This window comes from Peromyscus leucopus, chromosome 1 (genome assembly GCF_004664715.2).
Source record: "Peromyscus leucopus breed LL Stock chromosome 1, UCI_PerLeu_2.1, whole genome shotgun sequence".
Lineage (NCBI taxonomy): Eukaryota > Metazoa > Chordata > Mammalia > Rodentia > Cricetidae > Peromyscus > Peromyscus leucopus.
In genome coordinates this window covers 45,510,606-45,536,244 of record NC_051063.1, presented here as the reverse complement: position 1 = coordinate 45,536,244, position 25,639 = coordinate 45,510,606, and the positions used below count along the sequence as shown (strand labels likewise).

Below are 25,639 nucleotides of genomic sequence, written 5' to 3'. Positions count from 1 at the left end.
CTGTGTGATCATTTCCGGGTGATTGAATTGTTCATATCTTAGTTGATACCTCATGAGCTGTTATGTCTGGACTCTGAAATGTTCCCTCACAGGCTCATACTTTGAATGCTCGTTCACCAGAAGGTCATGTTTAGGAGATGGGGCCTAGCTGGTGGGTCACCAGAGGTGGGTCTTTGAAGGTGCTGCCCAGCATCTGATGCCTGTCCTTACTTTGCCTTTTGATCTGCTGTGATGTGAACAGCCTCTACCCCAGACTCACATTGCATGAACTGGGATGCTCTACACTGTCTTCCCTACTCTTCCTGTCTCCCACAACCATCCTTCTCATTTAGCGGAGGCAGGGCTTCGGCAAACATTCAGAAAAGCTAATCATTCTAGGGAGCCTGGGACTCTGTTTTTGGAATCACCAGCAGAGATCCCTGGACTACTCTCTGGAAAGACATTGCCTTTCCAAAACTTCTTGCCCACATTAGGCAAATCTTTTTAATTTTTGTTTCCTGGAGTGTGGATGTCCACAGCTACCACATACAGCCACTGAAGCTACATGCAAGGGGCTGGCCAGTTCGGCTGGCAGCTCTCTGATCGGCACAGTAGACCTGTTCTTCTTAAGCCATGTCTCCCTCCCTCTTCTTCAGAATCCTTTAACAGGTACCAGGGCCCTGTTGTGAAGATCTATGGCATGGAGCCATACTGCAGCTTCCAGGTAGAGTTTCATCATTCCTGGATGAATGATTCTGGCATTCATCATACTGGCTAATGGTTTGTTTCTGGGAAGGACCCAAAAGTACAGTCAGAAAAATGTCTGAGGTCATCAGCTATGCTCTGGTTCTTCTTCGATTTATTGTCAGGCAATGGTATCTTTTCATCTTGTACCCATGTATTGTGGTAGTTCTAACTCAAGGGCCTTTTAAGGACAAAGCCACTCACTACAGTGTGGTAATAATTGTCATTGCTGTGACTCACTTGACATAGCATTCATGACAAAGTAGCCGAGATTGTAGAAATCTTCAGTATCAGCATTAGTCACCTCCTTTGAACATTCTTATTTTTAAATTTATGTGTATGTTTGTGAGTTTATGGGCACTATGTGTGTGTAGATGTCTCTGGGGGACATAATAGGGCATAGTTCAACTGGTGGAACTGGAGGCACAGGTGGGAACTGAACCCAGTCCCTCTTCAAGAACAGCAGGTACCCTTAACTGCTGAGCCGTCTCTCTATCCCCAGGTTGACTCTTTAAGCTGAGAAAAAAGTGGAGAAGATTCAGAAGATGCCAAGGGAGTGAAATCTGAAATCTTAGAAATAGAGAAGACTGAATTTAGATAGTTCAGAGTGCTGGCTTATTTGGGATCAGAAATACATGCCAAGTTTCATTTTATAGTGACTGAAAGTCTCGTGCAGGTAGTTACCTGGGGGTGTAGTTCTGGGTAGATGTGCTTGTCTTGGCCATGGGAGCCTTTTCAGTAGATGGATCTGTTATAAGTGGTCTGTATGCTGCCCCCAGTATAAATGTAACAGTGAACATCTGGCTCAGTCACCAATGACTGCCAGGATACCTGGCCTCATTCTGGTATATGAGGCAGCAAAAGCACCATCAAGCCAACAGTGGTCTCCACAAAACAGCCAGACTGGATGGCAAGGAGACTTCGCACCTTTTTCTCTGTGAAGAAAATTTGTCTTTTAAAAAGCTGTTCAAGTGTTATGTGAAAGTCATATTAGGGCCAGCAACGTGGCTCAGTGGATAAAGGTATTTGCTGTCAAGCCTGCTGACCTGAGTTCAATCCTAAGGACCTACATGATTGAAAGAGAGAATGGACCCCTGACAGGTGTTCACACACACACACACACACACACACACACACACACACACACACACATCACATCACATGCACATATGAGTACATGCATGCATATACATACACAATAGATTAAGGTAGCAAAACTAAATTTATTTAAAAAAGAAAGTCACTTTAAAAATTAAACAAAACAATAGGGTGGTGGTGGTGGTGCATGCTTTTAATCCCAGCACTTAGGAGGCAGAGGGAGACAGACTTTTTTGAGTTCAAGGCCAACTGGTCTACAGAGCGAGTTCCAGGGCAGCCAGGGCCACATAGAGAAACCCTGTCTCAGAAGCCTGCTCCCCCACAAAAAAATTAAACAAAGCAATTCCAGTAATAGCATAAGTTCCCTTCCCCACCCCTCTCTAGTCTCCTTCTCCAGAAACGGATACTTTCAGCTGTTTTATCTGTTTCTAATGATACCTACTTACGTCTTCTAAATGGAGTAGGGTGCATGGGCTGACATTCCTTGCATTATCTGCTCTGGATATGCATCTGTCGATTTATTATTAGAGTAGATGAAGATTTAGCTTTCTCGGCACTATCTCCTAGTAGCCGCCCCGTTTTCCTCCCTTTCCACAGGACCCGTGTGAGATGGCATAATAGCATGAAGAGCAGGTCCTCTGAGTACAGGCTGCTTAAATACGCATTCCAGCTTGGTGACCTCAGGAAATGCATGCAAACTATCCAGCTTAACAGGATGTTGATGAAAAGGGCACCTAGGTGAGCGAAGTAACTGAATGGGTTAAACCATAGGAGCAGTAACATTAGCTCAGAACAAATGTTTCTGTAATGTTGGCTTCTTGTTAAGTTTTGCTAGTGCTAAATTAAAAAGTTGTATTTAGGGGCTGGAGCAATGGCTCAGTTGGTAAAGTGCTTGCCACAGAAGCCTGAGGACCTGAGTTTGATCCTCAGCACCCCTGTAAAAGAAGAAAACCAGCCTGGCAGCCCTACCCAGGGGCCCGTGCTAGAGAGGCAGAGGCAGGAGAATCAATCCCCTGGGCTCACTGGTCAGTCAGTGAGAGACCCTGTCTCAAACAATAACATAGAGAATTGAGGAAGACACCTGACATTGCTCTCTAGCCTACATGTATACGCGCGCCCGCACACACATGCAGTTGTGCACTCATACATACATGTGAACTTGTGTGCACACATATACACGTAAACAAGAACACACACATAGATTCTGTATTTAGATCACTGCAAATACATAAATATGAGTTCCTGCTAATTGTTGCTCAGTTTTCCTGCTTTCATGAGTTGTTCCCATGAAGTAAATAACTGCATCATTTTGCTTAGTGTTCTGTGAATCCTCCTCAAGCTCAACAACAGCAACAAAGCATCAATCATCGCTCACCTCCATTTTAGCCCTGGGCTCAACGCCAGGACGCTTCCCGTCACTTCCACCTCCTGGGCATTCTGTTGTCTTTGCTATCTTCATGGAAATCTCAGAACAAGGGCCAGCAAGCTGACTCAGTAAGTAAAGAGACTTGCCGCCAAATCCGACAGCCTGAGTTCAACCCTGGGGACCTCCGTGGTGGAAGGAGAGAACCAGTTCCTACAAGTTGTCCTCGAATGTCCTCACCTGGGCTGTGGTATGTGCATGCACACAAATAAATAGATAATAAGTGAATAAATAAATAAAACAACTTCTAAAAGGGAAATCTTGAAAATGCCACATCATCTTCACAACACCCCTGCTGTTTCTCCTCTGCCTTGATTCTATTTTCGAGTCCTGATCCTGTGTCCCCCGCTTTCTTGGTTTATTCCTACATTTTGATGGAGGACATTTGCAGTATCTTCTAGGGAAAAACTCATAGGAAGTAAAAAATTATGGCACTGTGTGAGCCCAATACTTCCATTTTCTGTCTGGCAATAAGTCAGGAAAACAGGCTTGGGAGGGCCCTCCATTTGGTTTTCTAGGCATTTCACTCATTTAAAGAATTGTGCTTCACCCTGGTCTCTGCCATGCTTGTGTGCCTGGGTCTGGAATCTTCATTTCTTTCTCTGGACAGTAGGGGCAATAATAATATTATTGTGATAATTAAACGATTACATGTGAGGAAGTAGAATCTCTCTCTCTCTCTCTCTCTCTCTCTCTCTCTCTCTCTCTCTCTCTCTCTCTCTCTCTTTTGAGACAGGGTTACTCTGTGTAGCCCTGGCTGTCCTGGATCTCCCTCTGTAGCCCAGGCTGGCCTCAAACTCACAGGCATCTGCCTGCCTCTGCCTCCTGAGTGCCGGGATTAAAGGTGTGCGCCATCACCGGCTGGCTCCTGAATTTACCTCAGTCAACATTTTCAGGCTACTGACCACAGGTGCCTGGACCATCTAAAGACAGGAGGAATATACATGATCCAGAATTTACTGCATTAAGTGGAAAGCTGCCTTTTGGGAAACATGGGAGAGAGGGAGTTGTTGAAGCTATGTGGTGAACATGAGCATTTTGTGAACGAGCTCTTTTAATATAGTGTGTCTGCTTGTTCATTCTCTATTCCAAATACTAGTCTTTTTTTTTCTCTAAACCTTGGTGATTCTATGCTAAAAATATGTCCCATTTGGTGAGTGAAATGTCACACCTGTCAAACAACAACATACCAAATGCTGCCTGCATATCCTTAACCAGGCAAAGCCAAGTGAGCAGGAAACTGGAATGTTCTGTGGCCTCATCCCGAGCATCTCAGCAAGTAATGCAGACTCAGCTAAGTCATCAGTTGTCTTAGAACCACCTTGGGATGCAGGACACCCAGAATCCATCTCTAAAGAAGGTAGGATAGGGTCAAGCTTTTCGAAACTCTAAGTTTTGTTTTGTTTTTGTTGTTTGTTTTGTTTTAATTTTTATCCTCCCCTCTTTACAACAGACTATTTTGGGGTTTTTGTTTGTTTTTTTTGTTTTTGTTTTGTTTGGAACTGGACAGGACTTTGGGATCATTTTAAAAAAAATTGAAACCCAAAGAAACTTAAACATTATATTCTGGGTGACACTTCACTGTACCCAGAGCTTTAGGGAGGCTTTCCCAACAACAGGCTTGGTACTGTTGGGGTACTACTATTCCTGGGATGTGGCTGTTTAACCAGAGGTTCCAAAACCCAGGCTGTCAACTTCAGTATCCTCCAAGGGAGCATTAAAAAAAAAATGAAAATTCTTGTCTCATTCTTTGAAGTTTCAGGTGCAGTGTGTATGAGGATGGACCCTAGACTCTAGGGATATGTGTGTGCATGTGTGTGTGTGTGTGTGTGTGTGTGTGTGTGTGTGTGTGTAGGCTGTTTAAGGAACTTTGTAAAAATTACATTTGTGTATGTGTGGGAGGAAGTACATATGTATGTAGAGGTGAGAGGACAATTTGTGGAGTCAGTTCTCTCCTTCCAACATGTGGGACCTAGGGATGGAACACAGGTCATTAGACTTGGCAGTAAGTGTCTTTACCTACTGAGCCATCTCTTTGGCCCATGTTCTGTTAGCTCTCATGTGATTCTGTGGATGCCCAGATCACTCTTCTTTTCTAAGTTTGGCTTAAGATAATTAAAAAAAAAAAAAAGAAAAAAGATTAGATAGCCTCAGGAAAGCTAGGTCAGGAAGGAGTAAGTTTAGGCTATGAGGAAGCCCTGAAGATTTTAATTCCAAAATAAGGAGAGAAGGCAGCCATATTGTCTTTGCCAGGAAGAGAGTCATGTGTTGTGGATATCGCTCTGTATGCTGTGAATGTGTTGCTGATTGGTTAATAAATAAAACACTGATTGGCCAGTAGCCAGGCAGGAAGTATAGGCGGGACAAAGAGAGAGGAGAATTCTGGGAACAGGAAGGCTAAGTCAGGAGATGCTGCCAGCTGTCACCATGAGAAGCAAGATGTACAGATACCAGTAAGCCACGAGCCATGTAGCAAGGTATAGATTTATAGAAATGGGTTAAATTAAATGTAAGATCTAGCTAGCAAGAAGCCTGAGCCATTAGGCCAAACAGTTTTTAATTAAAATGAGCTTCTGAGTGATTATTTTATAAGTGGGCTGCAGAACTGCAGGGGCTTGGTGGACCTGGAGAACAACTTTCCAGCTACAGTCATCTGAAACAGGAGCTCAGCCAGCAGAAGAACAGGACATGGTACAGGAACACTGGCTCCTCTCCCTGGGCTGGATGGCCAGTTAAACACAGGCTTTGAAACCTCCAAGTAAAGAGATTTTTAGACACATGGGAGAATGTGGCCTGGCCTGAGCATCTACCTCTAGAAGTTGAGATTAGACCAACCAGTGACATCATCTGGTTTTGCTTGTCCCAGCATTCCCTTTCTATTTATAACAATAGCTTGATTTTACTTCTGGTAATCATTTAACTCACCTTTAGTCTATCTAGTTTCCATCCACGGGTTCCAGGGAAAAGCATTATGGCCCATATTGGCCAATGTAGCAAGCTTTCTTGTTGGTTTGTCTTTGGACTGCCAGCCTGCAAATAATGACCTAGAGACTTATAATTAATTAATGAAAGCTTGGCCTTAACTTAGGCTTTTCCCCAACTAGCTCTTATAACTTAATTAAACCATATATATTTTTTAAATCTACTTTCTGCCATGTGGCCTGGTTACTTCTTCTTAATATAGCACATCCGACACACTTCAAGTGTGCTGACGAAATTGCATGCCTGGATTCCCTCTCTCAGTTTTTCTTTCTCTGCCCAGATATCTTGCCAATTCTCTCCTGCCTAGCTATTGGCCATTTAGCTCTTTATTAAACCAATCAGAAGGCACCTTAGGCAAAGACACATCTTTACAGTGTAAACAAATATTCTCTAACAAGATAATTCTACCTTTAGGCACAATGACTGTCAGATCTAGCATGAACCAATGAGCATCAGCACTGAGATTTTGTTAGAACTACAGGAAAAAAGTGGTTTCCAGGCTTTCTGCTGGGCATGGATAACCTTATGGGACCAATGACTGGAGCTGCTTGTGAATGTCTCCCCACCACAGACAAAAGAAGACTTAGGAAGATACTAACACAGAAATAAAAAACAAAAAAACAAAAAACCCAAGGGACAAGGAATGGCAGAGTTATGGAAAAATCATCTGGTTATATGATTCAGGCATTTCTGAAGCTAGATACATGTGGTGGTTTGAAGGAGAATGACCCCATAGGCTTATAGGCTTGAATGTGTGGTCCCCTGTTGGTAGAACTGTTTGGGAAGGATTAGGAGGTGTGGTATTGCTAAAAGAGGTGTGCCACTGGCAGTGGACTTTAAGGTTTCAAAAGCCCAGGGCATTCCCATTTAGCTCTCTCTTTCTGCCTCATGGTTACTGTCCCAAAATGTAAGGTCACAACTGCTTCTCCAGCACCACAACTACCTACCTATTGCCATGCCCCCAATCACGTGGTTATGAATGAACACACTTTTGAAACTGTAATCCCCAATAAACTGTTTCTTCTATAAGTTGCCTTGGTCATGGTGTCTTTTAATAGCCATAATAACCCTGAGACAGTGCATGCCACATTTCAACTAGCTCAGTTGAGTTTCTGTAATGCAGCCAACAGAACTCTTGACTGCTTTGATACCATAGAGATCCAAATCTGGGGTAGAGACATAGTCATGTGCATTTGGGAAAATCCAGATAATTTTGATACATCCACTGAATGGGTGGTTGTCATTTGAGACCAGGAAATGGGAGTCTGCTTTTCCTCACTGGACACTTCTACTTAAGACCAACATAAACTCATTTAGGAAACTCAGTCATAGTCATACAGCTAGAATGCAGGAAACCTCTGCTGAGATCAGTTCTGTCCTCTTTCACATACAAATCACAACATCTCTTCTTAAAAAGTGAAGGCACACATCCCTTCCGAATCTAACTCTGCTCATGGGGACTGTGGTAGATTGCTTCATTTTGTCACTCAGACGTGTTTGACTTTTATTGGCACAAAAGGGAGACAGAAGTTTGAAGAGCTATTTTTCACAGAGTGTTCCCTTCACTGATACACCATTGGCCACATTTAAACAAAAGCAAGTTCTATTAAAATAGAATTTCCCAGAGGCCAAAGTCCTTCCGTGAAAAACACAGTCCTGCTGTGTTGGGGAATATAATATTTGTTTAACTATGAAACGATGTATTGCATTTGTTTATGCTGAATTTGTTTAATTATGTAAAGGTGTGTTGCTTTTGTTTATGCTACATTTGTTTAACTTTGTAAAGATATATTGCTGTTTCACCTTGTTTGCCTAAGGCACCCGATGGTCTAATAAACGCTGAACAGCCAGTAGCTAGGCAGAGGAGGGATAGATGGGGCTGATGGGCAGAGAGAAAAAATGGAGCCAGCCAGCCAGCCAGCTGGCTAGGGGCCAGTCACCCAGACATGGAGGAAGCAGGAAAGCAGGATGGACAGTATGTAGATGAGGTGAAGGAGCCTTGGGGCAGCAAATAGATGAATAGAAATGGGTTAATTTAAGTTTTAAAAAAAGCTAGCTAGAAACAAGGCTAAGCTAAGGCCGATCATTCATAATTAATACTAAGTCTCTGTGTCATGATTTGGGGGCTGGCGGTCTAAGAAAGCCTGCCTCACTGCTGTCTTTTGTGTTGGAACACAAGACTGACACCAGTGCTTCACCCTGGGTGTCTGAGCTCTCTCCCCACTTATTACATTTGATGGACTGTAATGCCAGAACCTACTGGGGTTTGTTTCATCTCCTCTTCCAGAAGCCCACATACATCCTCAGCCATCACAGAGAAGGATGAGACCACATATAGAAGTCTTCCACTTACCCTCTTGATTATAGTTCCCACACAGCAGGGCATAGCTGGTCAGCTACCCAGTACAAACCTTGGGAACAAACTGGAATGGACCAGCACATGTCCCAGTCAGAACCGCTAGCTGCACGGAATGAGGAGCTATGAAGGATGCCACGTCAGCACGAGAGAAGGCTCGGGGTGAAAGTGTTCGCTGTGCAAGTCTAGTGCCTTGAGTTTGATCCCTGGGACCCCTAATGGAAGAGAATCTCCTCAAAGTTGTTCCTCTGGCCTCCACTCATGTGCTGTGGCACACTCTCACACATGTACTCACATACACATCACACATACACACACTCAAAATAAAATAAAAAGAGGCAGGGAGACAGTTCGGTGGCTGAAGGTGCCTGCTGCCAAGATTGATGACCTAAGTTTGATCTTTAGGACCCACATGGTGAAAGGAGACTGACCCCTCGGACTGTCTTCTGACCCCCTTAAATGCAACACACACACACACACACACACATACACACACACACACACGTAAAATGTAAAAAAAAATTTCAAAGAGACACATTTTTTAAGAAGTGTGCCCATCTAATAGGATCATTTAGAAGCTTAGATTTAGTCTACCAACCTTCCCTATAATTAGCATTATCTATTTTATAGAACATTAATTAATTTGTCTATGATCATAAAACTAGTTAAAAAAAAAACCATTCTGAGATACAAATCCAGGTTTCCCTAACTGTAAACGTGTTACCACTGCGTCTATTGACCCAGAAAGAGGAATATTGGGGGTAGCAGCAGGATTGGCCTATAAATCAAAGAACTCCTGGGGGGCATGGTTGCTATTGCTGCTAGGCTCTTAAAGGACTTATTTCTGCCATATTTATCCATGATTTGCATGTTGCTCCTTATAAATAAGCTTTATAAATGTCAGCAAACCCTTTAAGGACAGAGAAAACTTTGGCACGGTTTGTTTTCTTTATGTCGTCTACCACAGTGTGCTGCACATAGTAGGTGTTTTAAAACCATCCTCAATACAATTGAACCTGCTGCATCCATAAGTATGAAACTTACCAGTGTGCTACTGGGGATGAGTTCCTGAGTGTGTGCTTGTGTCTCTGGCAGTTTACTGAGTCCTGGACTTTTAATTTAAATTTTGTTCTCGGGCAGTTCCTAGAATGTTACCAGTGATAGATACCATCCAAGTGAATCTTTGTTTCTTAACCAGCTAGACAACCATAAGCAAGTTATCTAGCCTTTCTAAACACTTTCCCATCTGTGAAACAATGCTGTAATCTTAGAATTACAGAGGAAGGGATAATGATGCAGAAGAAGCACTTAATATAGTAGCTGGCTCATAGTCAGTACCCACTAAGCATCACCTGTTATATTTAAAATATTAAAGGATGCATTCTATGCTATGGTACTTTATTTATAACTGCTGATAGTATATATGAATATACAGGGTAAAGGAAATGAAAGATAAAAGGTCCCAGTGCCTAAGGCACAGATTTGCTGAGATTGACGTTTAGGTCCTCAGCTTGGGAGGATGCTCTGACTAGCTGGCTGTGGGTCTGCGTTTCTCTCTAGAACGACCATCTCAAAGGATATAGATGTTAAGAAAGCCCTGCTGTCAACTTTCCTGCCCCTTTGCTCTTGACCTGTGCGTGATCCATGGGCAGGATTCTCTGCGGGGCTGAGAACTAACTGGAAAGCAGGAGGTGCTCCTTAGAAGTACAGACAGGAGTGTACTCCAGCTATTTGATCTCTGCCCACTTTATGGGCCCTCCACCAGGTAGCAGTGTTTCAGGAGCTTCAGGTAGAACGAGATGGAAGAGCTGCAGGAGCCTAGGATGCAATCATGGAAGGAAAGATGGAAGATCAGCAACTAACCACATCCACGGCAGACTGAATCATGACCCTTGTTCATGGTAAAAGTAATGGGCTGGCAAACCAGAAGAGGAGAAATCACATGTGATGGTAATGGGTTAGAGATGGACAGAGATTCCAAAACGTAGGAAAGTTGGGAAAAGAGTGTTGCAGGTGGCTGAGTAGCCTGGGCATAGAATCATGTAGTGCTTTGGTGATCGGGGACTGGAAAATAGTTACAGAAACTAGAAGTGTGTAAATCACAAAGAATGCTGGGGTAGGAGGAGAAGGGTCATTTTAGAACTTCAAAACATGGCATCTCTAAAAGACCAAATGTCATAGGCACCAATCACATGAAAATGCCTTCACCACACCCATTAGGACTGACATACTATGGTAATAGCTGAGCTGAGTGAGTTAAACTGTAATTAGCTAGTGTGGTGTTCCTACAGGTGCACTCTTAGGACCAACGCCAGACAAGACGGGTTTAGAATCAGTGTGAGGTGAGGTAACAAAATCTGAGGCATTGTCATGGCAACAAAGCATATGATCATTTCCCCAGCAATTTGGATTAATTTTAATTGCAAAAACTATTGGTTTACAATATAATTAGAAATCTACAGGTTCAAAATACATCAGAAGTCTTTTAATTGCCATGGCCCAAAACATTTTGATGCATTGAAATTTTGTTTTAAAAGTTGAAAAATCCTATTCTGGTTGAAATAATAATTTTTAAATTAATTTCACAAGAGAAGTCCATGAACTTGAAGACAGTGATAGAAATGATGTAGTCTGAACCGCAGAGAGAGGTTGAACTATCTAGTACTTCCATCACGTCTCTAGCACAGCAAACTTCGCTTACACATTTTTAGTTGGGGATAATTGATAACAATATAGAAATCTTTCAAATTGATTCAAATAAAAAGTGTGTGTGGGGGGCGGGGAACTGGATGATTACAGAAGTATCTCAGATAACTGAGGTCAGAAAGCACAACCAGATCTCTTGAGGTGTGGCGCAGGAAACAAAACTCGGACTAGCTGCCTTCCTCCTCCCTCTCTCCCCTGTGGGGTGGGCATGTTGAGCTGTCAAGACGCCTCTTCAGGAATATAGGCCGTATCTGTCTAGCTTCAAGGAGTTCAGTGAGAAGATGGCTCTGCTGGTTGATGTCTTTGCAGATGGCTTCAGCTAAGCCACAGCCTTCCCTGAGCCCATGCTTCCTTCCAGGAATGGCGATCTTCCATATCTAAGGGGATTGTGTATCTATAAAGCGAGTTCCCTTGCTCCAGCTTGGGATCCCTGAGAAGAGACATCTCAATCCCAGAACTCAAGACAGAGCCATCAGGGGCTTTCGCTGGCATCCTGTCCCTCTGCCTAATCCTGCTTCCATTCCCTCCTTCCCAGATGTTGACTTCATGAATGTGCCCCACAAATGCCCCCGCAACAGTCCTACACAGTTTGGTTGTCAGGGAGCCTACCCCGGTATGCCACACCTCCTCTTCCCTGTCTCTGTCCCTCCCTTCCTGCCTCCCTTTCCTTTATGCTCCATCTGCCCTCCCTTCCTCTCCTCTTTTCTCACCCTTTCTCTTCCTCCTTCCCCTTTCTCTGCTCTCTCCCCCACACTCTGCAGCTTTTCACCTTTGCTTCTCTTCTTAGTCTTCTGACCAGCATCCTGGTGCAGAGGCCACCACAACTGCTCAGAGAAGGTGGCTTCAGCTCCTTGGTCGCTGTCGTGGTGACATAGGCTCCTGGTACCCAACCCAGACTCACATTCCCAGTCCACGCACTCATCCCACAGATGCCATTCTCTAGAGGACTATCTTTAGTTGACTGAAACCTCTTCTAAAGTTGCTCGAGAAGTGAGATTCTGCACCCTTGGGCCAGCAGTACAACTTAGGCTTTTGAGTCCCCATGGGATGAGTCTCCATTGAGATGAGGCTGAGGCTGGGCATCTGTCTTCGCCCAACATCCTCCCTGCTCTATGCTGCTCCTCCCACCCCCTCAGCAGATCTCTCTGCTTCTAGAAACCCTGATTTAAGATTACCACCTTGCATATTTGGTGCCTGTGCTAAAAGTCCTAGCCACTGGTGTCCTCATTCCAAATGTCCAAGAGACATAACGGGCTGGGCTGCACACCTGAACAGGGAGTGCACCCAGGTCCTGTCATCTGTGGCTAGAGAGGGTTGTAGGGGTTGGATAGGATATTGTAGGTGGGGAGCATAGAAAAAGCTGGCCAATGTCTATAAAAGCAGGCCGTACCTCAGTAGGGTCTTAAATTTATTTTCTTTGTCTCCTAAATCCTTTCCTGCCCTGTCAACAGTCCCACATTCAGGTAGGAGAGTGAATTTTTGAAAGATAATGCCTCACAACAGAAAGTAGATAGGCCTGCATGACAGTCTGAATTCAGCCAGCTCACCTCCCAGCTCTGTGGTTCAGGCTTTAAGGTAAATTCCTAGTGGTCAGCACACTGAGGAGGCATAGTCTCTGCATCCTGGTACAATGCTGGATCAAGGTAAGAACACTGAAATGATATTGATAAAAGGAGCTATCCTTTAAAAGGTAGAGTGTGATCCAAAAGTGTGCAATGTGCTGGGAGTAGAGTGTGTTTACGCAGGCCATTCTGCTCGAAGTGTTTTATGTACCTTCTGATGACTGCAGTTGTACAACAAATCACCCCAAACATATCCGTTTAAAACAACCACTTTATTATGCTCATAGAGTCTGGGGCACGAATTTGGACAGGGATATTGTGGATGGCTTGCTGCTCTCTAATGGCTGCCCGTCTGATGAGAAGGTCTGATGTCATGTTGTTCCTTGACCGCAGGATCTGGAGTTGTAGGCTTGGCAGGACTGGTGGTTGATGATGGCTGTTGGCTGTGACACCAGCTGGGCCTGTTGACCAAAGCACCAGGAGGTGATTGCTCCATGGGGTTTGGTTTTCAGCACAGAACAATGGCCTCTGGTGAGTAAGACTTCTTATGCACTGTTTGGGGCTCTGCAGGCAAGTGTCCCAATTTACAAGGCAAGAAAGAGTTCATGGTTTTTATGACCTAGCATGGATGCCAAACTGTATCATTTTCACCATAGTCAATGAATTACAAGCAAGTCGTTAACCATTCAGACAATAACAGGTGAGTTAGATGCCTACCTCTTAATGAATTCGGGGCAGGGTCTCACAGAGCATGGTGGGTGGGTGGGGTGGTCGGGGAAATACCATACATTTGGGAAATACCATCCGCTGCTCATGTGTTTTCTCATTTAACTCTCTCCTCCCTGGAAGTGGGTATTGTTGCCCATCTTTACAATGAAGAAATGGGCTCAGGTGGGTCAAGTTCCTTGCCTGTGGCAAAGCTTATGCACGGCAGAGCTGGAGTTCTACCCAGACTGTACGAAGCAGGCATTCTCCAGCAGCACACAATGCTGCTTATCAGAACAGAGGAAGAGGTGTTCCAAGGCAGTTCTCCTAGGTGCAGGATCCGAAGTAGTTAAACCTTCTTCTCCCCAGTAACCCTGAAGCCAGACCTGCTATCTTTACTATATGAATAATAAAATCTGGCCCTTATGCACAACGTCCCAGGGTGTTGATTCTTTGGAGACTGTGTCATTATTATGGGGACTCCTCATGCCTCAGTCTACCAGACTTATACTGGGCCTGGGAAGCTGCTGTCTGCCCACCTCCACCCAGTGGGGAACTTAAGTAAACTCAAAAGCCCTCCATAAAGACAGCACACACAACAGTTTGTGCCAGTGATGTCTTCCCCACACAACCTCCTCTTGAAATTGCATCTTCCCTTAAGTCAAACAAAGAGCATAGCATCCCCAAAGTCATGCTTACTATTCCTATGATACTCCAAATCCAGACTGTTCAGATGATGCTTCACACACTCATTGCTTAATCTATAGATCCTTCTGTACTTTTAGCCCACTTCAATTTTTTTTCTAAGACTACAGAGGGCAGGCATCACACCCTACTCCCGTATTAGTTTCCCACAACCACACTACATTCTCAACAAGTACTCAGTAAGTACTAGGTAGGTCAGAGGGGCTTGTGCAGTTTATTATAAGAGAGGGAGCCACACGTGTTCTCAAAAGTGCTTTTTTGTCTGGTGCTGAGAATTGAACCCAGGGCTTTACACATGCCACACAAGAACTTCATGAAACTATATACCCAGGCTTTGAAAAACATTCTTTGAGAGCCTACTATGTACATAACAGGCAGTGTACAAGCTACTAATGACTCAAGTGATCCAGAAGCAGGAATCTAGAAAATCAAACATGAGCCTTGTAGGCACTGTGTGGCAGGTCAGTTATGGCAAATCCAGTGTCTAGAAGCAAAAAGTTCTTCATCACAGAGAGAGGCCTCCAGAGCCAGCACGTGGGAGGCAAGTGCTGTACATAAAGTTACAATCTACCAGCTGTCAGGCGACTCTAGAGTTAGATATTTAGAAAGTCCTAGATCAGGGGCTACTCAATCCTAATTCTGAAATTTCTTCTATCAAATGGCTGAGTGGTATTTTCAGCCGAGGCTATCAGATGGGACAGGATGGCCTTCCTCCTCATTACCGATTAGTCTTAACATAATAGGTAAACTCTCTCCCTCTCATTTAAAAGTGTTACTCTTTCATCTCAAAGTGTCCCTAAAAGTCATGACTTCCGAGTGTTCAAAATCCTCTAATAGAACCCAGATAAACATGTTTATAAATTATGGGAAATCATTTTCATTTTTTTAAACTTTACTCAATATTCATACCATAAATCCTTGATCCAAATATAATCCTATTATATAAAACTATTTCCTCAACATACAATCAACAAGAATCAAACAGCTCTTGTAAATAATTACCTTTGGGATATGAAAGACAATGTAAACATTTTATTTGGCAGTTGTTTCTGAACACGTGAATAAATAAATGGAAAAGTACATATGAATATTTCTTTTTCGGAGTAACAGATACCATTAAACACTTATTTACACATCTTCACTGCAAAGAACAGTTACATAATGAAACTTGGTCTTATAAAAGGTAACTTCCCACACCACTGGATTGGACAGGTAAGGATGGTGATACTGGTAGTCTTGGCTTTAGCAGTCTCAATGTTGAAAGGCATTCACCTGCAAGTGTGATAAGAAGAGTCATCATGCATTGAGTTCATCCAGGTCACATACTGTAGAAAGTTTCCGATGGTAGTCATGGAGTTTGGTGTCTCATGCGCTTAAGTCAACTATGACATGTTTGTAGATCTGTGTGTTTCCTTTAAAACTGGAAGCAAAAAGGAAATTACGCTTGTTAATGGACACATGTGTGAACGACCTGGGTGCTTGAACATTTAATTCCTGAAATTTCACAAATCTGGCTTTCTCCGCGTCCCAGTTATACACTTGAGTGAAGGAGTAATCGCTTCCGAGAATTGCATATTGGTAATTATTTATCTGAAGGGGCTGGAACACCATGGATCCTCGTGATGGCATCCTCTGAATGTCCTGGAAGGAGGAGCCACCCCACTTCATGACTTTGGAGTCGCCAATGAATCTGGTCAAGCAAATGTACACATCACCTTTTACAGAGAAGTGCTTCACCGCGTACACATCCTCCATGTTGGGAATGTCAGTTTGGTTAGTGAATAATTGTGTTGCTTTACTCCACTGGTAAATGACAGGGCGCTGGGAACTACTGGACAGGATTAAATGAGGTGTTCTGAGGGTCAATGGTGTTCTGGCTATTTCTAGGTATTCCACATCAGTATCCCTGTACCAGGCATGTAAGGATTGGTGCGAGTAGAATCCATTTCCATTCCATTTGTAAATGGTAGTAAACCCAGCTTTGGAACTGTCAGCAACGACAAAGTACCAGTTGTTTTCAATCTTGAATGTTTCGATGTCATTGGGTTTTCGGATTTTGAGAACTTCAATATCCTGGATTTTTATGAATTTGTTTGCAAAACCATCTCGCTTATAGATGTGAGAGCCACCAAAGAGCTGGGCCACAATGACATAGAGCTGAGTATCAATGACTATAGGCTTGCACACCACAGTGGACGTGCCTGAGGAGAGACAAGTGAGATATTAGTTGTATGGCCATCCTCTTTGGAACATGTAAACACACAGGCTAAGGTTAGACAACTTCCACAGAAATCAGCCTAAAAGGAGAGATTCTCTTGGTTTGTTAGAGAGGACCAATCTCCAAAGTCAAGTAGCAATATCCTTGGGTTCTAGGTCTTTACATCCATGGGGCCTTGTTATAAACAATGAAGCTGCCATGTCACATTCAACCTGCTGTAGACATTTAGGGCACAGAGATATGACCTGAACTCTTTCTTCTCACTCCTTGAAGCAAGTATTGTTTTCCTCAACATACCTGATTTAATTTCCTAGTTGTGATTCAAAACTCCCATTTCTGAACATTTACTATACGCTTTGTCAAATCATTAAATTATTCCAACAACCTTAAGATAAATGTTATCTTCCCTTTTCTTATCTTTGTTTTTGTGCATCTGTTTTTTTGAGACAGAGTTTTGCTATGCTGTGTCCAGGCTGGCCTCAAACTCAAACTCACGTATCTCCTACTTCTGCCTCCCAAATGCTAAGACTAGAGGTGCTCACCACCATGCCTGTTCATCTTTCTTTTTCTAGATGAGCAAACTCTTCTAGACTCAGAGGGGCAAAGTTCTGATACCAAAAGATAGAGCTGGTATTCAAACATGGGCCTATCTGAGTCTTTGGGCTATTCGTTTATTTAGACAAGGTCTCACTAGGTAGCCCCAGTTGGCCTGGAAGTATTTACTGTGTAGACCAGATTGACCTAGAACTTTAGACACTGGCTGTAGGAGAAAATAAAAAGGCAGAGGAACCTTACTTGAGACTTCTTTCATAACTAAACTGTTTATGTGACCTACAGAGGATGACTTAATTTCTCTGGGATCGGTTTTCTCTTCTGCACAATGAAGGTCAGAGTGTGCGAGGGATGGCCATCAGATTTCATCTTAGGTACCCATACAGACTGACTGAGTGATTGTGACTGCTTGACGAGCTTGTGTTGAGAAGGATTCTGTGGTGACATATGTAATTCTGCAAGAAATAATATCACAGGTGGGCAGCGATGTCTGTCCATGATGGAGAGACTAGTCATCATATGATGTGTTATTTATGATCTGTATGGTTTGAATATGTGAAAATCTTCAAATCCATGTTGAAATGTAACCCTTAGTGCAACAGCCTGATAAGCCAAGGCCTCTAGAAGGTAATTAAGTCAGCAATGGAGCCATCAAAAAAGGGCTTGAGAGAGTCGTTTTAATGGTTTTGTCTTTCTTTCTGCTCTGCATATCCACAGAGAAGGGGCTGTCTTTGAAGCAGAAAGCAAGTTCTTACAAGACATTACATTTGTTGGACTCCCCAGCTCCCAAATCTGTAAGAAATAAATTTCTGTTGTTTATAAATTACCCAGCCTAGGGTATTTCATTACAGGAGCAGGAACAAACTAAACTGTCATCTAAAACATAACCTCTGAAAATCTACAAGCAGATGATTTACTCCTTTCAAGTTCTAGTCTACAGTATCATCGGGAGCAGGCTGAGGACAGAGACACGTGTATGTACTTCTAACACTTGGGCGGAAGCAGGAGGATTGTGGGTTCAAGGCCAGCCTTGATGACACAGCAAGATCCTGAAACAAACAGTGGCTGATGGGATGTGCATGAATCAGAAGATCTCAGGTTAGATAGCACAGAGCCCAGCTGCTCCACATTGGAAAACCTAGGAAGAAAGAGAAGCATGACCTTTCTTGGAGAAAAAGGGGATTCTAGAAGAATCTCAGTTTGGATAGATTGTTTCATCCAGGGGAACCTCAGTATAAAGCAAGGACTATTTGGACATTTGATGATGGATAGACTTGATGGCTCCTGGCAAAATCGAATTAATAATTATAACCCTTTGCACCTTGTCTGGTGGTAAGCCTTCTGCCCTCCTTTTCTGGAGACATAGTCTCACTATATATCCCAAGTGGGCCTTGAATTCATAATCCCTTTGCTTCAGCCTCCGGAGTACTAGGATTACAAAGGTGTGATACCCTGCCCAGCTAATGATGGCAAGAGTGTGCTACCTTGCCTTGCTAATGGTCATCTTTCATGAGGAGGTCGGGATATTCTTAGGAACAGGGTTCAAGATGTCAGAAAATAACACCTTTCAGAACTGTTTTGATTGGTATTTTATAATTTTAAAAACTGTTGAAATGGGAACAAAACTTTAGGGATCTCTCAAGTAGCATTTTTCATAAAAAAAATGGATTCTGTGAACAAATTAAGAAAAACATTGACAATGGGTTTCCATATTGCAGGATTTTTCATAGTCTCTAATATATTTGTTATGAACCTCCAAGAGGCAGATATGGCTTATAGATTTATTGGACCACAGAATCCTTTTTGTTTCAAGGGATACATTAACATTTTATTAAAAAGGTGCAGCAGAGTTTGAGAGTTGATCTAAAATAGCTTTCTTATTTAATTCACTTACTTTGAATTCAAGTAGATTTAATTATAACCATATTTTTGTGCTGTGTATATTCATTTATGTGTTTGTGCCAATCACATCTGTATCCATACAAACACTTCTTAGAGCTAGAGACAGTTCTCCTCCACCCCTGTGTATGTGGTGTGTGTGTGTGTGTGTGTGTGTGTGTGTGTGTGTGTGTGTGTTTGTGCATATATGTATTAGAGGTGCACTCACCCATGTGTGCATGTGTGGAAGGTCACAGGTCAATGTTTGGTGTCTTCCTCAACTGCTTCTCCACTGTTTTGAGACAGGGTCTCTCACTGAACCTGAAGCTCGCTGATTTGGCCTGACTGGCTAGCTAGTGAGCCCCAGGCTCTGCCTGTCTGGGCTCTCCAGTGCTGAAGTTACAGACAAATGCCTGCCACTATGTCAGGCTTTTTACTAGGGTGCTAAGGATCCAAACTCAGTTCTCCATGCCTGTGCAGTCAGTGCAGCACCCAGAGAGGCCTCTCCCCAGCCATACCCCCTTAGGTTTGTGGGGGTTTGTTTGTTTGTATATTTTGGGACAGGGTCTTACATTGTAGCTGGGCTCAGTCTCCTGATCCCCCACCTTAGCTTCCAAGTGTTGGGATACCAGATCAGCACCACCAGACCCAATTTATTTTATTGTCTTATTTTACAGTTAGGAACAATGAGAATACAGGGAAGATGATGGGTTCGTCTAGTTAAATAATGGCAGGGCCTAGATTAGAATTAATCATTGTGATTCCATGCTTTCACTCTGAAGGAAAAGAATCCCCCTTTTAGAGGGTATTTAGTATACTCAGTACTAATGCTAAGTTTCTTAAATACATGAGCACATTTCCTTACTAACAAACCTGTGATTTAGACACTTTTCTTATTTACAAGTAAAGGAATTAAGGACTAGCCACAGTTTAGCACACAATCTCAAGTCTCTTAGTAACAAATTGGAGTTAACACTACTAAGACTAGTCAAAGCATTTCTTCATAAACTCCTCCATTTCTCTTGCTCTTGGTCGAAGCAGTTTAATGTTCTACTCAATATCGTTAGGCTCTTCATACCTGTAATGTTGTCATAATTCCGGAAGGTCTTCTCTACATGGTCCCATTCCAGGAAAATGCATTTTCCAGTAAAAGGCTGAGCAATGACTACATATTCATCATTCATATAAGAAAAAGTGTCTATGGACAGTGACTGATAAGGTAGATCTTGGGATTTTGCAAATTCTGCAAAAATAGGAAAGGAAGATGAATAAATGTGAGATAATACTAATGCCTCACACTTCTTGGCCAGATCCCAAATACTCACAAGAAATATATTTATTTCAGAGAAATAGTAAAATGGCAATTCTGCTGTTTTAAAGCATATAAAGTTTTAAAGGTTCATAATGTTTCACACATTAAATTTCTTAGATGGTTCTTAACATATTAAAAAAATCAATTTTTATACTTGCAAAAACGTAGCCCTTTAAACAATTTTCTGCTGTAAAATGGGTTTCCATACATTACCTGTAATGATACAATCAAAATCCTTGGGGGAGAGGCTATTGATTTTGCGTTTCTTATATTCCGGGGGGCCTTCACAGTAGATGTCTTCCACAGTCGCATTGGTGTGGCCAAGCCATTCCACCAGCCACTTCAATTTACAGTCACAATTAAATGAGTTCCCTCTCAGGTCCCTGAAACAGAAACCTCTGCTGCATTTGCAGTACATGGGCCCTGTCATGACCCAAGCGTGTCTTCAACTTATTCAGCATTACCCTGTACCTGCTCTATCATCCATGTTGAACTTGACTGTCCATTCTGTTTGGGCTCACAGAGTGATCACAGAGCACCCTTAAAGGCCACCCAAGAAACTCACAACCTATTCTCGTTTGCATTCAGTGGTTTCTTAGACTAGAAGAGTGGACTCAATAGAAATAACACCTAAGTCATATGTATAAGTCACGTTTCTCTATAGGGACCCTAAAGAAATGTAAAGAGAAACAGGTATAGTTAATTTTAATGTTTTGTTTACTCCAACACATCCAAGATTTCATCATCTGGGTGTGTAATCAATATAAACACTATAAACACAGCAAATTGATTAAGCAATACTCTATTTTTTCTTTCTCTCTTTTTTGGTATTATCTTTAATGTCTTCTGTATAGTTTATATTTATATCCCAATTTGGATGCTAAATTCTCATCCGAAATACATGATCTGTACTTAGAGTTTATAAAGTTTATTGTTCAAAACTAGATTCGTATATCAAAGTTGTCCCAAATGTGATTATTTTCTCATATATTAAGATGAAAAAAAGTTCATTTAAATCTTAAAAAAATTAAGGATTCTGAGTGTAGCCATGCATGGTTAGCCTATTGAAAGGTCAGGGCTCAATCCCTAGGACAAAAAAAAATTAGATAGATAAATAAATGTAAAACTTAAAATTTGGTGCCTCATTTGTACTAGCAGACATTCTAGGGACCCTGTAGCTATGAGCATCCAGCAGCTATGTTATTGGGTCTAGAGGATAGAGTGTAAGGATTGCTGTATGATATTTAATTAAATCCAGCGAGCCATTGGCTTTTCTTCTTCATAGACATAGTTAATCCTGACCCCATTAAAGTGATCTACAAATTCCACTTTAATGAGAAATGACTTTGCCATAGCAGAGTTAATGCAGACATAATACCTACAACAGCCCATGCCTGTAATAAACTATATGGCAGAGTTTAAATTTCCATGCATGGCCCTGACTCACCAAGCTTTCTGTTTATTTATTTTGCCTCTGTGAAGGTCTTCCATTTCTTTTCTGGTCACACAGAATTCAGAAGATAGGTGCTGCCCATTCTTCATGCAGCACATAAATAATTTTAAATACATGAGCATTTAAATATTTTTTAAAGAATATGTTCATTAAGAAAATCAACAAGAAATCCACTAAAGGACAAGTTATCATGAATCCTTGTACTTCTGAGATAATCCTTGATTTGGGTTAAGCTCATTCTGGGATTCCCTGGGGGACTGAGCCAGATTTTAAGTGTTACTTTGACACAGCACGAGACAGAGGCCCCAGCATGAACTACACCCCAAGTCAGCCGTGGGGTATCATCTAACTTTCAAAACATTCCCCGAAGTGACCTCATCCCAAGAGTGCCAGCCCTTCTGGGTATTGTAAAGCAGAGCAGACAAGAGATGTGCTGGGTTCTTAAGGAAGGTTCTTGATTCTGGCACCTGCTTGGATAGAAATCAGTTTTCAGGAACTGGGAAAGAAGGCATGACAGAGGAGTTGGGGACAACTGCAAAGGACAAAGAGGATTCATTAGCTTCTTGATTTGAGGTTAAATTCTGGGCTTAGAAGAAAATTCTTAACTCAGGTTTTTTTGGTTTTTTTGTTATTAGAGAAAGCTGTTTTGGAGATATCAATATAAATATATATTCTCTGTGTGTGTTATTATATTTACTTTCTTTATTGGTTCCATCAAAATCTTAAAAAGTTATTTAAGCTTCATGATATATTTATATTTATTTAATTTTCTTTCTACATATTCAATAACAAAGTAAGTGATAGTAAAAAAAAGTTCTCATACATGTTTTCATTTTGGTTCCTATATTCTTCTTTATGAGATTTAAATGCCCTGCTAACGTTCTGGAAGAGAGATTTAAGGACTAAATTGCTTAGGGGAGGATTGGGCATATAGAACTTGCTTTGCTTACAGCAAGATATACAAATTCCTCCTCACGAAGATCTTTCACTCTGAAGCTTAAAAGTCAAAGTTTGAAAGCTCTTTTGTTTGAAAAGGGGTCAAAAATAATTAAGTTCATTCCCTTCCTGGGGCTTAAGCCAAATTCCTGGGGATTAAGCCTAGAGTTGTTGTTCAGGCTAATGAGAGAAAAGGCAAACTCCCCTCCCTTCCCCCACTTCCTGCTCGTTTCTGTTGCCTGACCAACCCATGGGTGTAACCTTTCATCTGAGTCTGTCATTTTTCCCAGACTCCCTTGTGTTTGTCTTTGTAGCCCTACTTCCTGCACCTCGTGAGAAAAAAGAGATCTTGAAATTTTTGTGGACGTCTCCCCTTTCCAGGTTCCCCCAGTGACCCTTATGACCGCCCCTTACAGACAGTCACACATTTTGACAAAGTAATAGCCGGGTACTGTGCATTTAGAATTTCCCAGGCTAAGTCATAAAGAATTCTAACATTCAATCAATGTAGATTCAAAGGTGAAGTCAATTAAAAATATTCTAATTTTAACACCAATTAAAAATACTAATCTTCAATATCTCACTAATCATTTTAAATTAGTTAATCAGTGATTTCTTAGGTCCTCTTACACATTTGTTAAAGAATCCAGGCCTTTGAAAATATCTTTTGGGAGTGTCTGGAGATTGTTGTTTGCGAGACTCCTGGAAAGAAAAAAAGTGATACAAAAATGTAGTGAAAAACTAAATAAATGCCATTTATGATAAAATTTACTTATAAGTTCTTTTTAAAAATCATTTTCAGTCTATTAAATTAAACGTAGTACTTTTGTTTTCCCAAGATACTACTCAAATTTCTGTTGTTGAATTTCCAATTCCTGATCTCTTGGCTTCAACACCCACTTAGCACTGACGTAACACTTGATGTGTCTTGATACTGACTTGAGGCAAGAGCGATAATAAACCATCAGCAGAGTGGTGCCTGGCGCCTGCGCATCCCTCTTTGAATTCCTAACCCGAGGCTCATGCTCTCACAGGTCCAGCTTAGAGGCGGCTTCCCAAGGATGAACGAGTACACCAATAGTAATGTTCACCCCCAAATGCCCTCCCTCTTCTGGCTAGGACTTCGACTTCCTCTCCCCACCTCTCCCTGCTTCAGAGAGCAGCTAAACTTCCAATCCCTTTGCTTCACGTCCTTTCTTCTTTCCAAAGGACGTTCCCTTGTTTCTGGCTTTTGCTTTTTTGCTTCAGTCTTTCCGTCTTGGCAAAAAGCTTCCTCATTAATGTCCCTTCACCCATCCTCTTTAATTATTCCGGTCTTCTGATTCTTACTTTGTTATCACAGAGTTATTTTCTTTCTCTTCCTAGTTGCTGCTTTACACATGACTAGAATAAGTCTGATAATGGTTAACAAACAGGAAATAGTTCTGGTGGTAACAAGGTAAGAGAAATGTATACACATGACAGAAAAATGGACACGATCAAGCGCTGGGAAGGGAGCCAGGTACTGCCACTTTTTTGGGTTTTGCCAGCACATTTAATATATTTTTCAGAACAATATTTAAAGCTAAAGCAGAAAAGCCTCTTGTTTGTCTCAAAGATCTTTGAAAATTCTCTCAACATCTTTTGTAAGACAAATTGCTAAACGGTTTTATTAATAAAAATAAATAAATAAACGGAGCCAGATATTGGGGTTAAAACCGAGAGATCAGAAAAGCAGAAAGAAGCCAGCCATGTTTTCACCACTTGGAGATCCTTAGCCAAAAAGAGACCTACTTCCTGTATACCCACGCCTATATGCCTTTCTGTTCTGCCATCTCATTTCCTCTCTCCGCCCAGCTATATCACTTCCTCTTCCTGCCCAGCTCTGTCACTTCCTGTTTGTACAGATCTCCAGACCTTTATTGTTAATGCTGGGATTAAAGGTACATACCACCACATCTGGCTCTGTTCCCCAGTGTGGCCTTGAACTCACAGAGATCCAGGCAGATCCCTGCCTCCCAAGTGATAGGATTAAAGGTGTGTTGCTGTGGGATGTTCTGTATGTTAAATGTGTTGCTCTGATTGGTTAATAAATAAAATACTGATTGGCCAGTAGCCAGGCAGGAAGTATAGGCGGGACAAGCAGAGAAGAGAATTCTGGGAAGTGGAAGTCTAAGTCAGAGAGATGCTGCCAGCCACGCCATTAGAAGATGTTAAGATACCGGTAAGCCACGAGCCATGTGGCAACTTATAGATTAATAAAAATAGGTTAATTTAAGATATAAGAACAGTTGGCAAGAAGCCTGCCACGGACATACAGTTTATAAGTAATATAAGTCTCTGTGTGTTTACTTGGGTCTGAGCAGCTGTGTGACTGGAGGTTGAGAGAGATTTGTCCTGACTGTGGGTCAGGCAGGACCAGAAAAACTCTAGCTACAGCGTGTGCTACCATTGCCTGACTCCTATGTTTAATATAGTGGCTGACTTTTTCCTCTGATCCTCAGATAAACTTTGTTGAGGTGCACAGATAAAATGTCACCACAGTCCTTTCAAAACATTCTTCAAGGTTCTCTGTGTCTTTTACCTCCTCTACTTAAATATGAAATTGTCTACATTTAACCATTCATGAGTTTTAGAACTGACTTTACAGTTAATTATGCTGTTTTGTTGGTTTTAGAAATTACTACTAGATGCCAAAACATTTTTTCAATGAACCATGGAATGTAAGAATGGGAAGAGAGTAGGAATTTCAAGTCTCCTTAGCAATGGGTTTGGTAACGAAGGGCACAGTTTTGCAGTCGGTCTGAGCTGGGTAGAAATCAGCATTCCGCCACTTTGTAGCTGGATGACTTAGATGCTGCATCTTTAGACTCATGCTACACTGGTGTGGAATATATTCTCCAGGCCCCTGTGTTAGAGCCTTGGTCCTCAGCGTCTGTTCTGTTATTGGGAAATGGTAGAAATTTTAAGCAGTGGGGCCTGGTGGGAGATCACTTGGGATGTATCCTTGAAAGGTGACTGTGACTCTGGTCCCTTCCTATGCTGGTTAAG

The 25,639-nt window shown here is 42.1% G+C and overlaps 1 protein-coding gene across 1 annotated transcript in view; it reads right to left on the bottom strand.

The window, feature by feature from the left end:
• Positions 1 to 13,103: 13,103 nt before the first annotated feature.
• Lgi1 (leucine rich glioma inactivated 1) overlaps positions 13,104 to 25,639 on the bottom strand; it is a 42,999-nt gene continuing 30,463 nt past the window's right edge. The window contains exons 5-8 of the mRNA XM_028882909.1: positions 23,240 to 23,311; positions 20,434 to 20,603; positions 19,987 to 20,151; positions 13,104 to 16,461 (exon numbers count right to left, since the gene is read on the bottom strand). Coding sequence (XP_028738742.1) covers positions 15,626 to 16,461; positions 19,987 to 20,151; positions 20,434 to 20,603; positions 23,240 to 23,311 — 1,243 coding nt within the window. The 3' untranslated portion in view covers positions 13,104 to 15,625. The remainder of the gene's footprint in view (positions 16,462 to 19,986; positions 20,152 to 20,433; positions 20,604 to 23,239; positions 23,312 to 25,639) is intronic.